Source organism: Chrysoperla carnea, chromosome 1 (genome assembly GCF_905475395.1).
Source record: "Chrysoperla carnea chromosome 1, inChrCarn1.1, whole genome shotgun sequence".
In the NCBI taxonomy this organism is placed as follows: domain Eukaryota; kingdom Metazoa; phylum Arthropoda; class Insecta; order Neuroptera; family Chrysopidae; genus Chrysoperla; species Chrysoperla carnea.
Window position 1 is genome coordinate 125,365,825 of NC_058337.1, and position 18,358 is coordinate 125,384,182.

General features: G+C 28.9%; 1 protein-coding gene across 3 annotated transcripts in view; it reads right to left on the minus strand.

Annotated features, from left to right (window-relative positions):
• LOC123305166 (protein roadkill) overlaps positions 1-18,358 on the minus strand; it is a 281,683-nt gene that overhangs the window by 115,893 nt on the left and 147,432 nt on the right. For all 3 annotated transcript variants that reach the window (XM_044886799.1, XM_044886801.1, XM_044886797.1), the window contains exon 3: positions 14,642-14,683. In XM_044886799.1, the coding sequence (XP_044742734.1) occupies positions 14,642-14,655 (14 nt within the window). In that variant the 5' untranslated portion in view covers positions 14,656-14,683. The remainder of the gene's footprint in view (positions 1-14,641; positions 14,684-18,358) is intronic.

Consider the following 18,358-nt stretch of genomic DNA (forward strand, 5'->3'; position numbering starts at 1 on the left):
GAAATAGATTTAATTTAGAAAGTTAATCTACACAAAAAAACCAACAAATTTTGTTTAAATTATTTTTTGCGAAAGACTTTTAACTTTCGGGAAAAATGCAACTTAAAAATATGTCATTATTGCATTTAATCGAAAGAAAGTATGCTACTAAGGAATAATGTTTTAGCCAAAAGTTGTCAAGCGCAATAGAGGACCTTCACCTGTGTCCATGACTTTGACCTCAAATTATCGATAAACTTTAAGCGTATTTTCTTTCGATTAAATGCAAGACATATTTTTAAGTCGTATTTCCTACGAAAGCTAACGTTTTTCGAAACAATGTTTTAAACAAAAATTGTCAGTTTGTTTATGAGGATCAACTTTCTATTTAAAGTGTTATTCTATCTCAAACCGTTTAGAATCAAATTAGCTATAATAGAATGGCAATCTGATGTCAGAACATATCCCCCCCCCTTCAAACACTGCAACTTTTTGTCGATGTTAAATAAAACAAAAATATTTTGATGTAACATTGATCCCTAGGAAAAAGGGGATCAATGGTTGCTTGAATCGAAATCTATAATATTTTAAGACACGGTATCCTAGAAAATATTCTACTGTTGCAACGAAATAAACACAAACAATATTATTTTTAAACTGCACCCAAATAAATGGTTTTTTTAACGTATACATTTACGTTTTTATAACAATATAAAATGAACCAAACATTCACTAGCGATTGTATACTTTATGTGTGGAGGGTGTATAAGAAATGTGTATTTTTAAAAATAAACTTTTGTGACAATAATTCTCACATTTGAAATGAGTAAAAGTTATAGGTGTGTTTTTTAAGAGAAATCAGACTTATGGATCTCGTTCATTTATCGAGTCATGAGTCATTTTTAAGTATGGAGGATTATTATGAATAAATAATAATTTAAAAATATTAAGTATCTACTTATTGTTAAGTTTGTAAATATTATTTAAGCGGGTTTTAAGTTGTTAATTTTATTTACGAGCAAATTATGTTAAAACTTAGCGAAGTTTTTCATAATATTTACATGATTTTTTTTGTTTAAAAAGACCGACATATTGTATGGGAAGAATTCAGCCATAAATTTTGACTCATGTTTTTTGTATTTTTAAGGTTTTTGCACTTTTTAATTTGCTAGTGGAAAAAGAAACCGTTTTGGTTTTGACATCTGATGCTTAGCTTGTAGTAACCCTTAGCCGTTAAAACAATTTATGATCTGAGAGTCCTGCATGTAACAAAATAGGGGAATAATCCTGATGTCGAATTGGCCATATTACCCATAAAAATGTAACACTAAATCGAAAAAATCGGGAAACAATTTTTGGTTCCGTTTTCGATAAAACTCTATTTATAATGTAATTTTAGCCCAAAAATTACAAAAATTGGTTTAATGCATCGATTGGATGTATAGTTTTGAAGAAAATCGGTCGTTGTGCCCAATTTTGGAATATATCTCAAAAGCCACGCATCCAATCATTAAATAAACCCGATTTTTTGATTTCTTGGGTCAAAATTGCCTTATACAGTGAATTTTATCGATATCGGTGGCAAAAAAAAACTCTCGATTTTTTGCCAGAAACCAACTGCAACACTTTTTTTTAAGGTGAACCCAGTTTTTTTTCTATTATCTGACTAACGTTACCTGGTGGTAAGTTTTAATAATACATCTGCGAAAGTTCGAAAGAAGTGTTTTCAGAATTAAAATCTTCAGATTTATCTGCTTTTGTGATGAATTTCAATTGAGAAATATTTTTGTTTGAAAATAATATTTTGCATATTCATAAAAGTATTTCTCAAGGAAACAATGTTCTTTTTTTTCGAATATTTAAAAATCTGCGATTAAAAACAGGTGTTTGATATTGAGCCAAACAATTTTTAAATTTTTTAAAGGATAACTTTTGAATATTAATTGGAATTCACCTTCGGGTTAAAATTGAAACAAATTATCTGTCATGTTCTAACCATTCAACGTGAGACATTCCCGTTCTAGACAGATAGACGGTCATACATTATCAAATAATAAAATAATAAAAATTATGGGTGACATTTTTTTTCATTCATTGTAAGAAAATACACAATTTTTTATTGTCGGTAATAATTTAACTTGACGCATGCTAAAATATAATTTATTAAAAAAAATTTCAGTGTCATTAGTTAAGTTAAAGACTGCGTCTAGAAAACAATTGCCCAATAGAAATAAATCGGGCTTCGTATTACAAGTGAAATTTACAAAATTTAAAAAACCCCCGACAAATTATTCCATGTAAACCGATTTTTTGGAAACTTAGTTATAAAATGTTCTCAATTAAGGCGGTTTGACCGTTTAGTGGGTACGATACCACTGAGAAACACACAGACGCACAGATAAACACATTAAACATATAACACTCCTTCTTAAATCAATATCAAAGTGATGGTCAAGGACATCAGATGAGATGAAAAGAGAGCTATCATTTTTTGGGACAAATTTTTGGAATTATTTAATTTAAATTGAAATATTTGAGTTGACTTTGTTCTTTTGAATTATTGTTTTGAATTACCTAATTATTTTACCATTTCACTTTTCGAAATGAATTAAGCCAGGTTTATTTGACCATTAATTTCCATAGTAATTATTTATATGTTATAATTATACGTCATGCCTTTTCCAAACTGAATCGATTTTGAAGATCATCGCCAATGTTTTAGTTTTTTTCGAGAAAGGAACTTTTAGGTCGCACTTAGAGTTAAATTCCCTTTCAAATGAAACCAAAAAAATTAAAATCGGTTCATCCGTTTAGGGGCTACGATGCCACAGACAGACAAACACACACATAGCGGTCAAACTTATAACACCCATTTTTTTGATTCAGAGGTTAAAAAACAAAATAAATGTCTGTAACAAACGTTTAACATAACCGCAAAATATAAAAATTTGTTTTAACGATAATAGAGTATTTGTAATGTTTTATTACAAAATTGGTAAATTATTGATTTACTGACTCCAATTTCACACTGGCTAACAGTCTATTCAAATTTCATACAAAAATGTTATTCCTGTAGAACAGGTGAAAATTTTCAGCGTTAGTTAAACGATTCATATCGTAAATGGAATGTTTCAAACTAGCATTTGACGTTTGAAATAAGCGAAAAAGTATTCACAACATTCTTATTTACAGAGTTGCAAACATAGGAAAATGATATTGGTACGTACACCTTTATAAAGAAATCATTTTCTCTTTAATCTTTTCCATCTTTCAAGAAACATTTTTTATGAAAAATAAAAATATTTTTTTAACATTTACTAGCAAGGCAGGACATACGGGGTTCGATTCCCGGCAGATGCGTATTTTTTTCACGCCGCTATTATTAACAATCAATCATATTCTTACAGCATCTGTTTCCTTTCTTCAACGTTATCCTCATTTTTTAAGATACACATCCTATATAAATTATTAATTTTATGAAATTTAAAAATATTTATGTTATGTTCCTGATTACACATAAATAGTAGACACTCACACAAACATACCTAGGTATGTGAATAAAATTATTGTTATGAAATAGTGGAAAGGTACACATATAATATTTAAACTAGGTGTATGTACATGGTGGAGTAAGGAAGTGTGTGATTTTGAAAGAAACTGTAAAACATAAACCATTCATTTTTTCAAATTAATTGTGAAAACTTCTTTAGGCGTGTTGATTCTCTTTGGAATGGGAAATTTCACTAAATTCTCGTGACCGTCACACTAAAAATTCAACCATAATTCAACCAGCTTGGTGAATTAGTGGTATTGTTGCAGGACTGCCATTCAGCCCTTAGTCCGAAATTTAACCCTATCAAAATGTTTTTTACCCTGTTATATAAGTAATATATACCGAGGTATACTTACTTTAGTCCCAAGTTTGATATAGGTATTCATCAAATCATCTAATTAGTCTATTTCCGGTTGCCCGTCCGTCTATCCCGCTGCCTGTTTGTCCGGTGGACACAATAACTTAAAACGAAAAGAGATATTAAGCTGAAGTTTTATTGCGTGCTCAGGAAGTAAAAGTAAGGTTAGCTTCAACTAGTGGACTAGTAAAACATTTTCAAAAAACAAATTTAACTGCTAAATAAATTTAACTACTGACTATGGTTGCGTTTTTAAATAGAATATCTTAATAAACAATTTCATTTCCACTATCATGGTATTTATTTCAATAACTATGTCTCAACTCCAAGATAACAAAAATTTATTCTTATAAATTTAAGTAATTAAAATTAGAATTGATTCCAAATTCAATGTGGTAAAAAATACTTGATAAGTTTTGTTTAACTGTTTTCAAAATTGCACACTTCTAAGCCTCACTCTGTATATATGAATGTGTGTATGTACATACTGCTCCCACAATGGCGCTCTCCAAGAGTTACTAAATAATATATAATACATTCACACTATAAAATTCAAGAGAAATTGAAAGTGAGAATGAATTGAATGAGTTAGTAAGCGCTAATAAACACAATTATTACCCATTATTTAGATGTTAAAAGTATTTGTAATAAACCGTGTCTTGTTTGATGTCTTCATCACATATTAGAGATTCTTGCTTGCTATCATTTCAATTATTTGACATTTGGTATTAGTATTTTTGTTGTATATTACAAATTAATAAAATAACTTTTCAACGATAAAATAATTCGCTACTTAATAGGTCACAAAATGACCCAAATGACCCCGTACTTTTTATTTCTGTGAACTCAAATTTACTGAAAGTAAACATTCCTTATATAAATAAATAAGCAGAGAATTTAAAAAGAATTTACAAAAGAATACGAACGTAAACAACAGTCTGTTAAAATTATAAATAATATTAAAACTAAGTAGTAAGTAATAATGTTATTTATCGAAAGTAGGTTTTCAAAACACATTTGATTCTATTTCGTAACAAAAAAAAAATTATATCGCGACTATATTTTAACTTCTATGTATTAAAAAGTAAGCAGTAATACATTACTATATTTTAACCGAGTGATTTTAAACGGCTGATTGTCACATACCTAAGAATATTTAAAAAAATAAAAGAATCATATCGTTCTCAAATCGGTATTATATTTTGATACTTCTTTTATGGGAAAATATTTAAAAAAAAAAGTGCAGATTACAAGTAACATAATGACCCTACAAAAAAAACTCAAAAACTACCCCAACTTACTGAGCCAGTATTAACTTAACTTAGATATATAGAGCTAAAACAGAGAGATTGCACACTCAGGACGAGGACGGTGACAAATAAGCCAAAGTGGATTCATTTAAACAATGGAAACGGCTCAGAACCATTTCATGGAGTACAGAAAAGTACAATTAAAACTAAAATAAAGGAATGAATGTTACCCATCCAACCGCACTTTGGCAAACATTCAAGATCAAGACTATGCAAAAGCCTTAATAAAAGACTATTAATGGAAAAAGACTTCAGGGCGTTTACAACTGAGGAATATCCTAAAGTTAATTAAAGCTGTAGTGCTTCTAGAGCACCTTTGAAACAAAGAAGGAACAATAAGTCAAACTGGTCGCAGTACTTCTAAGATTTACTAGGGTTATCACATGTATTTTTGAGCGTTGTCCGTATCGTTAGTAATTTTTGACAAAATGTCTGTATATTTCATAACATCATTCAAAAATTTAAAAAAAGTTAAGAACTTGAAAAATTATGTTTTTTGGCGATTAATTTCATAATTCTGTCCAATTCTCTTTTGTTTTGCTCCAAAACAGAGAGAAAATAAAGATTGAAAACGAGCAGAGTATAAGTTGGAGAAGTGACCAATCACGTGGCGCTGAAATTACTAGAAATTACTAGGTATCACAATACATTTACTGTGTAAGACCACTGCAACCGCAAGTATATCTGTATAATATATTTTATCTATGCACATGAGAAAAGAAGTACTTTTCTCACTCAGTTTGCGTGGGAAAATAGTTCATTACCGCCCTAGTGTGATAGTGAATTCATTCTCGCACTAGAGCGGTAATGAATTCAGTTACTATAGTAACTTTTTTAATTTTCTATTTATTTTTAAGGCTTAGATAAAGTTTTGTACGATATACGCGTGATAATGCATTATTAACGTACTTCTGCGATTATTCAACTCGTGGTACGCAATCGTTTTGCAAATTGCGCAAGCGTACGTTAATAATGCTGGTACCCTACTATCAACGTTAATAACTAGTATCTCGTGTTATTATGATTATGACGAAAGCTGTAATTACAATAGCAAATAATCTAATAACTTTTGGTTTTTTAAGAAAAATTTTGAAATGTCCGCATTTTCGATCGAGGTTCTCTGGTACCCTCAAAGACTTACTCTACCTTGTTAGAGTGTTTTTGGTAGCTCGTTGGTAGTCAAGTCAAAAATCATTTCAAATCACTCTGTACCTATACATAGTCGAGCACCAAACCGTATGAACTGTATCTCAACTCAAGTCAATAGGTATAATATGACTTAATACACATAATGTTTTACTGTATATTATTGTATTATTCAAAAGAGACTTTCTTTTAAATTTGTGCTAATTATCAATATATAAAAAATATTTCTTTTTATTTTTGTTATATATTATTATATTTTTATTATTATTGTATTCAGTTAAGTCATTAAGGTCATTAAATGCACAATTTTTTATTTTATTTTACTTGATTTTATATTTAGTTAAAACAGATTATTCTACATTTCCTAATTTCAATGATAAAACAAACGGTCGGTGGGTGTTTCTATGTACATAGGTATGTATGTAAGTGTAATCATTAATTGTTTTTTAATTATGTATGTAGGTGTTTTGTTAAAAGTAATTAACAACTTGAAGTAGCTGTGTTTATTATCTTAAAATTTTTTATTCTGTACGTTCATGTAAAATCAATTAATTTAATTGGGAGGTGTTACGATATTCAATCATTTCAATCGTAAATGAATGTTAAATAAATAAATTTAACTCTCAATCAATATCTCAACAGGTTTCTCGATAATAGGCAATTGGAATAAATTTTTTATATCACTTTAGATGAAGAATTCTCATTTTACGAGTAGAAAAGTGAAGAATCTTTTAGTATGCAAGATATGAACGTTTATAACTCCTAATTAAACAAAGAAGAAGATACCCACCTATTGACGTCATACATGGGTATCGCCGTAAAATTACTTATAAAATTTGTTTTCCTAAAGTGAGATGGGAAACTTTGAATGCAATTTTTGATTGCTTATAACATCTTCGTATTTTAATCAATTATAATTTCACTTTCAAATGTCATGATATCAAGTTTAGTTTTACATTTTTATGAGTAATATGGCCAATTCGACATCGGGATCTCTATTCTCGACAACACAGGTTTGCAACTACAAAACTGAACAGAATTTTGTAATTGCTTCTTACAGATTTTTACCCACTGAAACTGGGTAACATATATTAGAAAAAAACTATCAGTTCAAGTTTTCTTGAAAATATTATTTGGAAAATCCACAATTCGAGGAATTGGGGGCGATATATATTGACTAAAGAAGAAACCTAGAATTTTTTCTTTATAAATTCGAGGAATTCAGGGTGTTAGTATGGCAAATATTGACTCAAGAAGAAATCTCGTAGTCTCTATATTTTCGTAAGTTTCTGATCTATAGGTAATTCGACCAATCGAATCACTAAGATGGTCGATCTTATAGGTGACAGAAATTCAGGTTTTAAATTCCTAGTGAAAAAAATGAATATATTAAAGTTGGGAAATATTAAAATTTGTTATTGAAAATATCGAAATGTACAACATCACAATTTATGTTCACAAATTAAATCTTAAAGAAAATTAAATCTGCATATTCATCTGAGGCAATTATTTGAAAAAAATACTATTCCATTCTTCATCGGAAGATTTACTCTTGAAAATTGCAGAGTAATCATTAGAAAATATTTTTTGCAGTGTAATTAAAAGATGCTCCAACCTCTTAAGGAGAAGCGGATATATTACACAAAAAATGAACTGAAAGAGATAAAGCATTTAGACCGGATCCGATTCCAGGCCACTGTTTAAATTTTCCACTTACTTTGATTTACTTAAAACACTTATTTAAAGCTTTATATCAGCTAATAAGACATTGTGTAAAAAACTTCATAATGTGTTCGGCGGACAAAATAGAATTTTCAGATTTGGCTCAATTACAACAATTTATTATATGGTAATAAATAATATATTATATATCAAATCAAAATAATAACTTCAGCTAATATGTATCAACTAGTTTCCGTGGTCCAAAAATCTATAAGTGAAAGATTTGCAATCAAAAATAAGAACGTTTAACATCAAATCAGAAATCAATAAAAAAAAAAAAACATAATATGTACAGTTAGAGCAAGTAATATTTAAGCAGACTTTACAACAACTATGCACTGGCTAAGTAAGTAACAAGAAATAGATAGTCAATATTAAAAGTGTCAGTTTTCACTTTCGATTTCTCTAATCAATTCAATTGCAATAGTTTAAATAATAATAACTAAAAATTTATTGAATTGAGATTGCAATAATACATATTATAATAAATGTATGAGCGAGCAATCAGCAACCAACAAGTAAGTACATTACATACATTTAAACAACATACCATTTTAAATTAATCAATAATTACATTCATTATAGTATTATTATTATTATTATTGTATACCGGGTGTTAACACAATATATACAATCCCCATAGGTATATTATAAACGTGAAAGTAAGGTTGTTTGTTTGTTTGTTACGCTTTCACACAAATATAACTAAATAGATTTGAATGCAACTGTAAAATGATATAGCTCATATATCAGACTAATACATGAGCTATAATTAATAAAGATATTTTAAAAATAAAAATTGAATTTAGTCTATGACATTTTACTTAGCCATCTGTGAGCATCATTTTGAACTATAAATTAAAGATTTCTGTGAAAAATGATGAACAAGATACAATTCATGGCCACCTGTTCTGATAAATTCAATTAATCAAGACTATTAAAAAAATTGAAATTGAAGTCTGTACATTTATTTTACCAGTGTAGAACAATCCCTACCTCTATTTCGAGTGTTATGAAGGAGGTTTAGGGAAAGCAAGAGAGATGGAGGTTATAATGCGGCGGTCTTTACTTCACCCAGCGAAGCGGGCGTGACAAATTACAGATATGAATATATAGAATGGCTTTTTTAAAATAGTTTTCATCCAGTCTCATATTTCAAAAACAGAATGGAAAATCAAAAACAGGAAAAAAACACGAAACCAAACTTCGTGAGTGTCTTCGTTTGGACGAGTCTACTATACTTTACCATTGCGACAATTTTTAGAAATGCAACGTTTTCGAGCTTCACGTCTCTAAGCATGTAAATTTATTTATTGCAAATGAAAAATTATGTGATCTAAATATTAAGATCTAATTTTTGTCCGACAAATGTAATAAATTTAACAGGAAATTGATTTCTGATGACCAGATGAGCGATATTGCGAAAACGTTTAATAAACGTTGGTCCAACATATTTTCTGTCCCGTTTAGTCAGTCTAACGAACGAAACATGTCGCTTTAACGGGATTATGATTACTGACTAACACACGTCGGACAAAACTACCACAGATCAGAAAACATAGCCCTGTTTAAACTACATGTTTTGAACGTCGGATTGGGTAAACGCAAAAAAAAAAAATTTGTCGGACAACACAATCTAACGAATTATGAATGGTAATCGGAAAAAATAGATCGAAAGTTTTATAGACTGTTGTCTGGGTTAGGTTTGACAACTATAGATGAGTTGGGTTCTGGAATTTTCAGCCCTTGCATTTAAAAATGGGACACTATTTCAGAAATTTTTTCGGTCCATTTCTTCCGGTATATTTTTTCCTAAATCTGTTTAATGACTAATGCATTTTATTATTTTCCTAGTTTAAATAGTTTCCGTCAAGAAAATTTCTAACCAACATATTCTAAAAATAATAATATTTCTCTATGTCTATAGTATTCTTACAGTTGTCAGCCTTTAAGTCAAATCACGTGTCTCGCAGTCTGTGTTTCTTCATTGTCAACACGTTCGATTTATTGCTTTTTCGAGCACCCAGTAATCTGACTAATTAGTTGTTTTATTATCTCGATAAATAGAAATTATATGATTAAATTTTGTATGATTAAATAAAGCTTTAACGAAGGTTATTTACGACAAGAACTTGGTAGAATCGTTGGCCATTTGATTTAATTTCAATGAAAGGCCGTAGTGGAAACAAAATAAAAGATATAATAAAGATTATTCTATTTGAAGAGGATATTTGCTAAAAACTTAATAAAACCTGTAAAGTATGAAAAATTTATGGTATGGAAATTACGTAAATTGGTTAAGACAAAATTGGAACATTCCCAAATTTCAGCCGATCACATTTGAATAACGTTTTCTTGAATTATAGATAAATAAATTTTATAGAAAATATTTCATTTTTTTACATTCTAAAAAGACATTAACATGAAATGTTAAGGTGTGAAATTTGTACCATATTAATAAATAATAAAATTAATTATATTGTTTGGCAAAAAAAATAAAAAATAAAACTTAATATAAAGACAATTTCATATAAATAATTAATTACCCACCTAGTTGTGAAATAATTAGAGAAAAAATTGAAATTGAATAGAAAATTATTTATTAATTTCTGAAAAAGAAAGTGCATCATGTATCCGTACGCTTATTTCTTATTTTTAATTTTAATAATTTTACAAAAGAAAATATTATTTTTTATTATTACAATTTTTACTTTATTATATTATAAATACAATAAAGTATTGCGATCGAAAAAAAAAAATCGATATCGGGGTTTCAACGGAAACACACGTTTTGAGGGTCCCTGATTCCAAAAAAGTGGTTTTTAAAAAATGTTGCGTCCGTCGGTTGTCGGTATGTCTGTTACCAAGCTGGAGCCTTCAATTTTCAACCGATTTTTCTCAAACTCGGTACATAGGTTCAGTCACCAGACGATTTTTCATTTTTTCCCAAGGCCTTTTTTCAAGGGTACTTCCCTCTAGGCCAAAACATAATTTTTGGGGTTTTCTCAAAAACGGCTCTAACGATTTCGATTAAACTTGGTACAAGGCTAGACCTTACGGTGTTCCTAGGATTGGTATAAGCCCATATCCGGGAAAATTCAAGAAGGCCCACACCCTAGGAAAAACCTTTCCAAATACAGGAAAATGGGATTTTCTAGGGAGAGGCAGAGGGGACAGCAGTGAAACTTCCTATCAGGGTTTATATCAACAAGGTCCTAGGTTTGATATAACTTCCCTCTGAGACCCCTCCCCCCTGGAACCGTGGAGCTAGAGGGGATAAAATCGTCAAAAGTGGTCAAATCAACCCTACCCAAAATCGATCAAATATTATTTAAAATGTCTTTTTAAGTAACTTTTGTAACTTAAGAAACTGAAGCTTTTCCTTATTTTTAAATAATTCTTACAATTGGCTGCTTTCAATAAAAATATTACAAGAATAATATATCAATTTTATAATATAATAAAGCCTTGTCCGATGTTTCGGACCGTTTATTTTATTTTTTATTATTACCATTTCATATTGAAACATGCATTTCGCCGTGAATATGCATTTCTTTGTTTCTGTATTTTCTGGGATCATAATAAACAAAAAAGTATCTAAAAATCATGACCAAGTCTTTTTGAAATGTGTTTTTTTTTATTTGAAAAGAAATTAAAAATAAATAATTTAGGTGAAGTGTTGTGTCGAATGTAAGTAATTTAAATAAAAATATCGTTTTTTTTCGAATATGAGTCAGAGTAGTATATGTACTTAAAAAAAATCAATTACTGTTGAGTTTTTACTGTAAAAATATTTGGACTAGTTTTTTTTATTTCAAATTCCTGTCTGAGTGTTTTTGCTAAAAACGATAATCAGATGTCTGTTTAAATCAAATATTACGTTTTTATATAAATATTTTGCGTGGAAAAAAACATTACAATTGTAATTTATCTTGGTCTTTTGAAGGATAATTTTAAGTTTTTCCAATTTGCAGGGTGTTAAAAACTGTGGAGAAATTTTGAAAACTAATAGTTCTCTCAAAAATATTAGTATCTTGGAAGTATGTGAACCAAATTTGTATTTTATTTTGCTAAAAAGAAATTTTATACAAATTTTTGAATTTCTTTGTTTTGAGAGGTAGTGTGTATCATCCGATTCATTTGCCGCGGTTTTTGAACGATATAGCTACGCCACAAGGGCAAATAACGAACTTTACTGTTAATAAGTGGTTCCATGAGCACATTTTTAGCCTAAGGAAGGGTTTATAACGAATTTTTCCTAAAAGATGGTAAAATTTCATAAATACAACAGTAGGTACTTGTAAATGCGTAAATATCTAGCTAAATAAATGTACGGAAAAACCAGCTCAAGAACAGGGCACCAGACCTTCCCTGTCCCCATCGCCTTTCGCCCATAAGTATTGCTATGATGTTTCTAAGAGAGTAAAGGGATTAAAAAATTCTAAGCCTAGCCTCAACAAGTGAAAACAAACAATTGAGTAAGTTAATTGTTTAAATATCCTGTATAGATAGTGTTGAATGTCAGTGCTTGCCTTATTATTTTATATATTAGAAGAGTTTAAAAAACCAAAACAATTTTTTCGAAAGTACTTTATAGAATTTTTTTCGTTTTCCAAAAGAATTATGTTTCACAAGACTAAGTTGAAGCTTCCTGCAAATTTTCCATATCTTTTATAGATTTGGAGAAAATGGACACCAAATTTTGTTCTAATTTGAACCCTCACGGATAAATAGTGATGTTTACGAGAAGATGTTTCAAACAAAAGTTGTTTATTTATTTATAAGGAAAATTTACAATTTAACTTTCGTTCTATCTTATACGGTTTACAAGGTGAGTCCTGCGGACTCAAGACTCAATTGACCTATGTTGCTCATTTACGAAGTCAATCTCATTTTTTATTTTCTGAGCACGCTATATAAATTTCAGCTTGATATCTTTTTTTCGATTTTGAGTTATCGTGTTTATTGACAGGCAGACGGACAACCGGAAATGGACTAATTAGGTGGTTTTATGAACATCAACATCAAAAATTTATTAGTAGCATATAATAAGGTATAAAAATCAGTTTTCTCAAATAACGAGGAAATTACTCTTTAACTGAAAATAAGTTTTAATAAAACGTTGAAGCATTCTTGTCGGGTAGTTGACGTTTTTTAAGGTTTCCACACTTTTGCATATCCTCTAGATTGAGTGTAAAAGTAGGTAAATGAACTTTTTGTTTGTACTAGGTAAAGGCTAACCTCCAGAGAGCCTGTTTCACTTTACAATTTAGCAACTAAAATATTGCAGTTGAATTTTGGAAGTAAACTGAAGTAAACGTTGAAACAAAATTTAGCAACGACTTCTAATAGATCTGACAATGAGTACGTTATTTAAAATTGTGTCTAATCTACTTAAGAAAAAAATAAGTTTATCTAAAATTAACAAGATTAGATCTATCAAGTGGGTGTTTATTAAAATATTTATAAACTAATTATTATTAAAGAGAAAGAATAAACTTACATTACATTCTTTCAACAACAAAACCAAATCTTAAATACAATATCACAAACATTATAAAATAATAACTATTAAAAAAAATGTAAATTTAGTTCTAATTATCTGTGAAATTGAATATATTAAGTCATATTCATATTTTGATTTGAAGATAAAATAGAAAAAAAAAGAGAAATTTGAATATTTTATTTTAAAATGTGGTTTAAACAATATTTTTTTGTATTATAAATATTACAAAAGTGGGCGATTTATTGTTATAAATATCGGGTCATATAATTACATGACAGACATATACTACATAGTCCAAAGCCACAATATCTCATACTCAATATGTCACGATATTTTTAATACGAATTTGTACATACAGTAAGTAAGAGAACAAAGGTTTCAATATTTATTACATTCCAAATCATGATTAAATCTGGTGAGAGGTATTCGTAGTTTATTTTTACTCGTAGTGGATTAAACCTTTAAATTCTATCCTATAGCTCCGATTAACCTGAAATTTGACGGTAAGTAAATAAGACCTGAATAAACAAAAGTTGTTGTGCATTTAATCAGAGGATGGTGTAATCACCCCTAACTAGAAGGTGGAAAATATACGTTGACAACGGGAATCGATAAATTAATGAAAACGGAATTAAACTGTTGAAAACCTAGATAAGATTTATGGCTATGAATCTCGAATAAAATCGAGACGAGTCGAGAAATAAGAATAACTTTTTTCGTAGCAATACTACATATTTTTTGTCGTTAGACAACATAAAAGAGGTATTTAAATTAAATACAATTCCAAAAATAAAATATATTTCTTTTGAAGTACCCACTCATGAGATTTTTATAAAATTTAAATATTTGATTCCATTTTAATGAGGTTTTATATTTTTTTTAAATACACAATACAACAATATACAAGAATTTGTCAATAAAGGTGAATAAATAATAAATTGCGAATATTTTTTCTGAACCGTATTATAATTTGAAAAATTTATAATTGAAGAATGAAATTCAATATATACAAGTATGAAAAAAATACATAAATAAGTAAACACACAATTTTCAATAAAAGCTCTTACCTTGACTGCTTCATTTAAATTCATTTCAAACAAAATGGAATTCTGTAAAAAATAAAAGAATAATAAAAATTTTTATATCTTTTAACAAACAACAAACAATACTTAAAAAATTAGTAACGGCGTATGCATATGTTACAAGACGGGGTATAATGGCGATATCTATTTTTATTAAAAGTTTTTATTTAACTTGCGATGTTTGTATGTATGTATCTAGTATCTGGGCGATCGAGGTTTATTTTATTAATAGCTGTGAATTACCCGCTTTGCTGAGCAACATCCCCACTTTCACCCCTTCCCCCATATCCTCCTGCGCAGGGGTTTAAGTTTTTACGTCATGCTCTTTTATTTGATACACCACTTGGGTATATATTATGAGAAAATATTCGAATATTCATCCCCACTTTCTCCATCGCTCCACCTTTCAACTTCCGAAGGTTAAAAATAAATAAAAACAATCCTTGAAGTTGGTTGTATGAATAACAGTAAGTTTTTGAAGCACACCCCTTTTTCAACCCCTATTTCAACCCTTTACTCTACTATATTATACAAGTATTATACATAATAACCATCCTCTTGAATCACTATCTATCTATTAGAAAAAACCGCATCAAAATCCGTTGCGTAGTTTTAAAGATCTAAGCATACATAGGGGCATGAAAACATGATAAAAAAAGACAGCGAGAAGCAACTATGTTTTATACTATGATTGATTACCTAAATTTTAACAGGCTTTATTTTTTGGGGAAGACACTAATTTTATTTATATAAGAAAAGGGCTTTTACGGCAGTAAATTAGAAAAAAATTGATTTAAAGGTGTTTTCTACATGGTACTTTGGCTTGCATAGGCACATATTTTGTTTTCCACGTTCTTAACGTAATTAAATTTCTTTAGTTAAATCGAGCTGAAATTTTGCATACATGTTTAGTTTGGATGGCAATGCACAGTTAGGTAAGTGACGTCTTTCTACATTTTATGCCCTCCCATTCTATGCGTATCAATTAAAGGGTTTGTAAAGGCGTATCAAGCTTTTATTGTGCTAAAAAATAGAAAATAATTTAAAAATATTCACGCAGTGACTGATTGAAATAATTCTTTTCTAATATTTAGTACAATAAAAGCTTGTTCTTTAAAAAGTATTCTTTATTTAAAATGCTTATTTAGCATATTTAGCACAGATGCTAAATTTGATCACCATGACAGAAATTAACTGCTTCGTATCTTATTTTAGGCATTACAGTGATCGTAATACATTTTTGTATAAAATTTTATATAAAATGATACTTTGATATTAAAACACACGCAAAATCGGCATTGATTAAATTCACATTAAAAGTTCAATCTTACAATAAATGTATTACATAATTGATTGATTTAATTGTCTTTATGTTAACAAATTAAAGCACGTGTATGGAACTGCAATGAGTACCAACTTTTCACATAGCAACGCAACCAACATTGGTTCTTATCACGTTGAATGGTTGTTGACGATTTTATTTTCCTATCAATTTTTTATACCTTGAGCACGATACAGAGAAATTATAAAAGATTGATGAAAGCATTAAAAAAAAAATTCACTATTTGTAAGAAATATAATTATTTTCAGAAAAAAATCTTTGAATTCAGATTTATTTTAATATAATGTTTCAAAGACAAAAAAGCTAAACTTTCCCAGACCTCGAAGAAGAAGGAGACATGTCGAAGTTTTCATGTAAGTTAGTATCCTTGGCCCCTTCAATTAACAGAATTCCCAACTTTTGGGAAATTTTTGTAAGAAAATCTGATGGAATAGAAGGAAATGGATATTATACTTGAAATCAGCATCATAATAAATTCACAAAAAAAATCCCATGCAACTGAAAATTTCTTTTTTCTGTAGAATTGTTATGTTAGTTTGATGTTAGTATGTATTGAGAATTTTTTCCATTCAAATTATGAGGGAATTTTCAAGCAGTGACACATATGGAAAATTCATAACATCATGTGTTGCGATAAACAATTTTTATGACCTTATTTAAAGTTATTATCGTTATTTTATCAATAAACCAAAATAATGTCACAGGGTTGAATAAAAAGCCTAATCAGTAAATAGCAAATATACAAGGTCAGGCAGAGAAGTCTGCGATTTTGAAAATGCTAAAAAAGGAAATCTCACCAACTTTTCTAAATTAACTTTTTACCTTCTTAACCTATACAAAAAAAGCAAGACAATTAAACAAGTATACAATAAAAAAAACTTTTAACAAAAAGAAAACCGACTTCAAAAGAAAAACTTTTCCAAAATAAATTAAAATGCACTAAAAAGTAAAAAAATAACGATAATATAATGTAGTTAAAATTATTGTTATTTTTGGAGTCGGTGTCAGCCAAGCTAATGTAGAAAACTGTTCTGTCAGAGTTGTTTCCTTGGCTGACACCGACTCCAAAAATAACAATAATTTTAACTACATTATATTATCGTTATTTTTTTACATTTTAATTTATTTTGGAAAAGTTTTTCTTTTGAAGTCGGTTTTCTTTTTGTTAAAAGTTTTTTTTATTTTGTGATTTTTAGTGAATCTGAACTAATTTGTACACTACACAAACTAATTTGTCACTAAAAAAAGAATCATCGAAGTGATATTGAGTTATTCGTGCATACTAAATGCAAATTTAAGACTTTAATGATTTTCTCATGGATGCCGTTGTGAGAACTGGACCAAAATGAAATGGGACCAAACGGGAAGCAACAGCTTTCAAACAGATAAAGAATTATCAAAATCGGTTCACCCAGTCAAAAGTAATAAGGTAATAACAAAAATAAAAATAAAAAAATAAAAAAAAAATACAGTCGAATTGATAACCTCCTCCGTTTTTGTTTGAAGTCGGTTAAAAATTTAGTATTTTCGGACACATTGCCCATAGCAAGACAACTACCTTTAACCACCAGTTTTTTTAACCACCGAACTAAAAAAGGGTGTTATAAGTTTGACCTCTATGTGTGTGTGTCGGTCTGTCTGTCAGTCCATGGCATCGCAGCACCTAAATCGATTTTATTGTTTCATTTGAAAGGTAATTAAATAGAGAGTATTCTTAGCTATATTTCAAGTGTTAGTTTAGCGTTCCGTATACGAAAAATCTAAAAAATTCAATTGAGAGTTTTGGATTCCCCGAAAAATTGGGAGTGGGATTTAAACCAGGATCTATACGTCAATATTGTTTTGATAAAACACTTTCACAGCGAAAGTATAAGGTATCACTTATCTTATTAATTCTGACTGAAAAAACAGTAAAATTTACTTCATTAACGATATTGACTTAAAAACATAGTACAATTTGCTAAACACAAATAATTTTCTTCAGCACTTAATTTTCTTGTTTCAAATGTAGTAAAAAGATAATTTAAAAATACTGATGAAATTTAATTTAACGGGGATTTCAAAATCGCAGATTTCCCTATCCTGCCCTGTACTTGAGAAGAAAAACCGCAAAATAAAAAAAATATTTTCAATATATACAATGGCTTATAAATTTAAATTGGTCACATATTTATAATAATATTAATACCATATTTACATGATACACAATAAAGTATATAATTATTTTGTTATTAAGGACAAATTTATTAGTATCAATTGTTTGATTACCATTTTTTCTGTTTGTTCGTTGTGTTATTGAATGCGTGGTTGATTCTTAAGAGTTAATTTTAGATATCTTTTCAAAATATTATTTAACCATA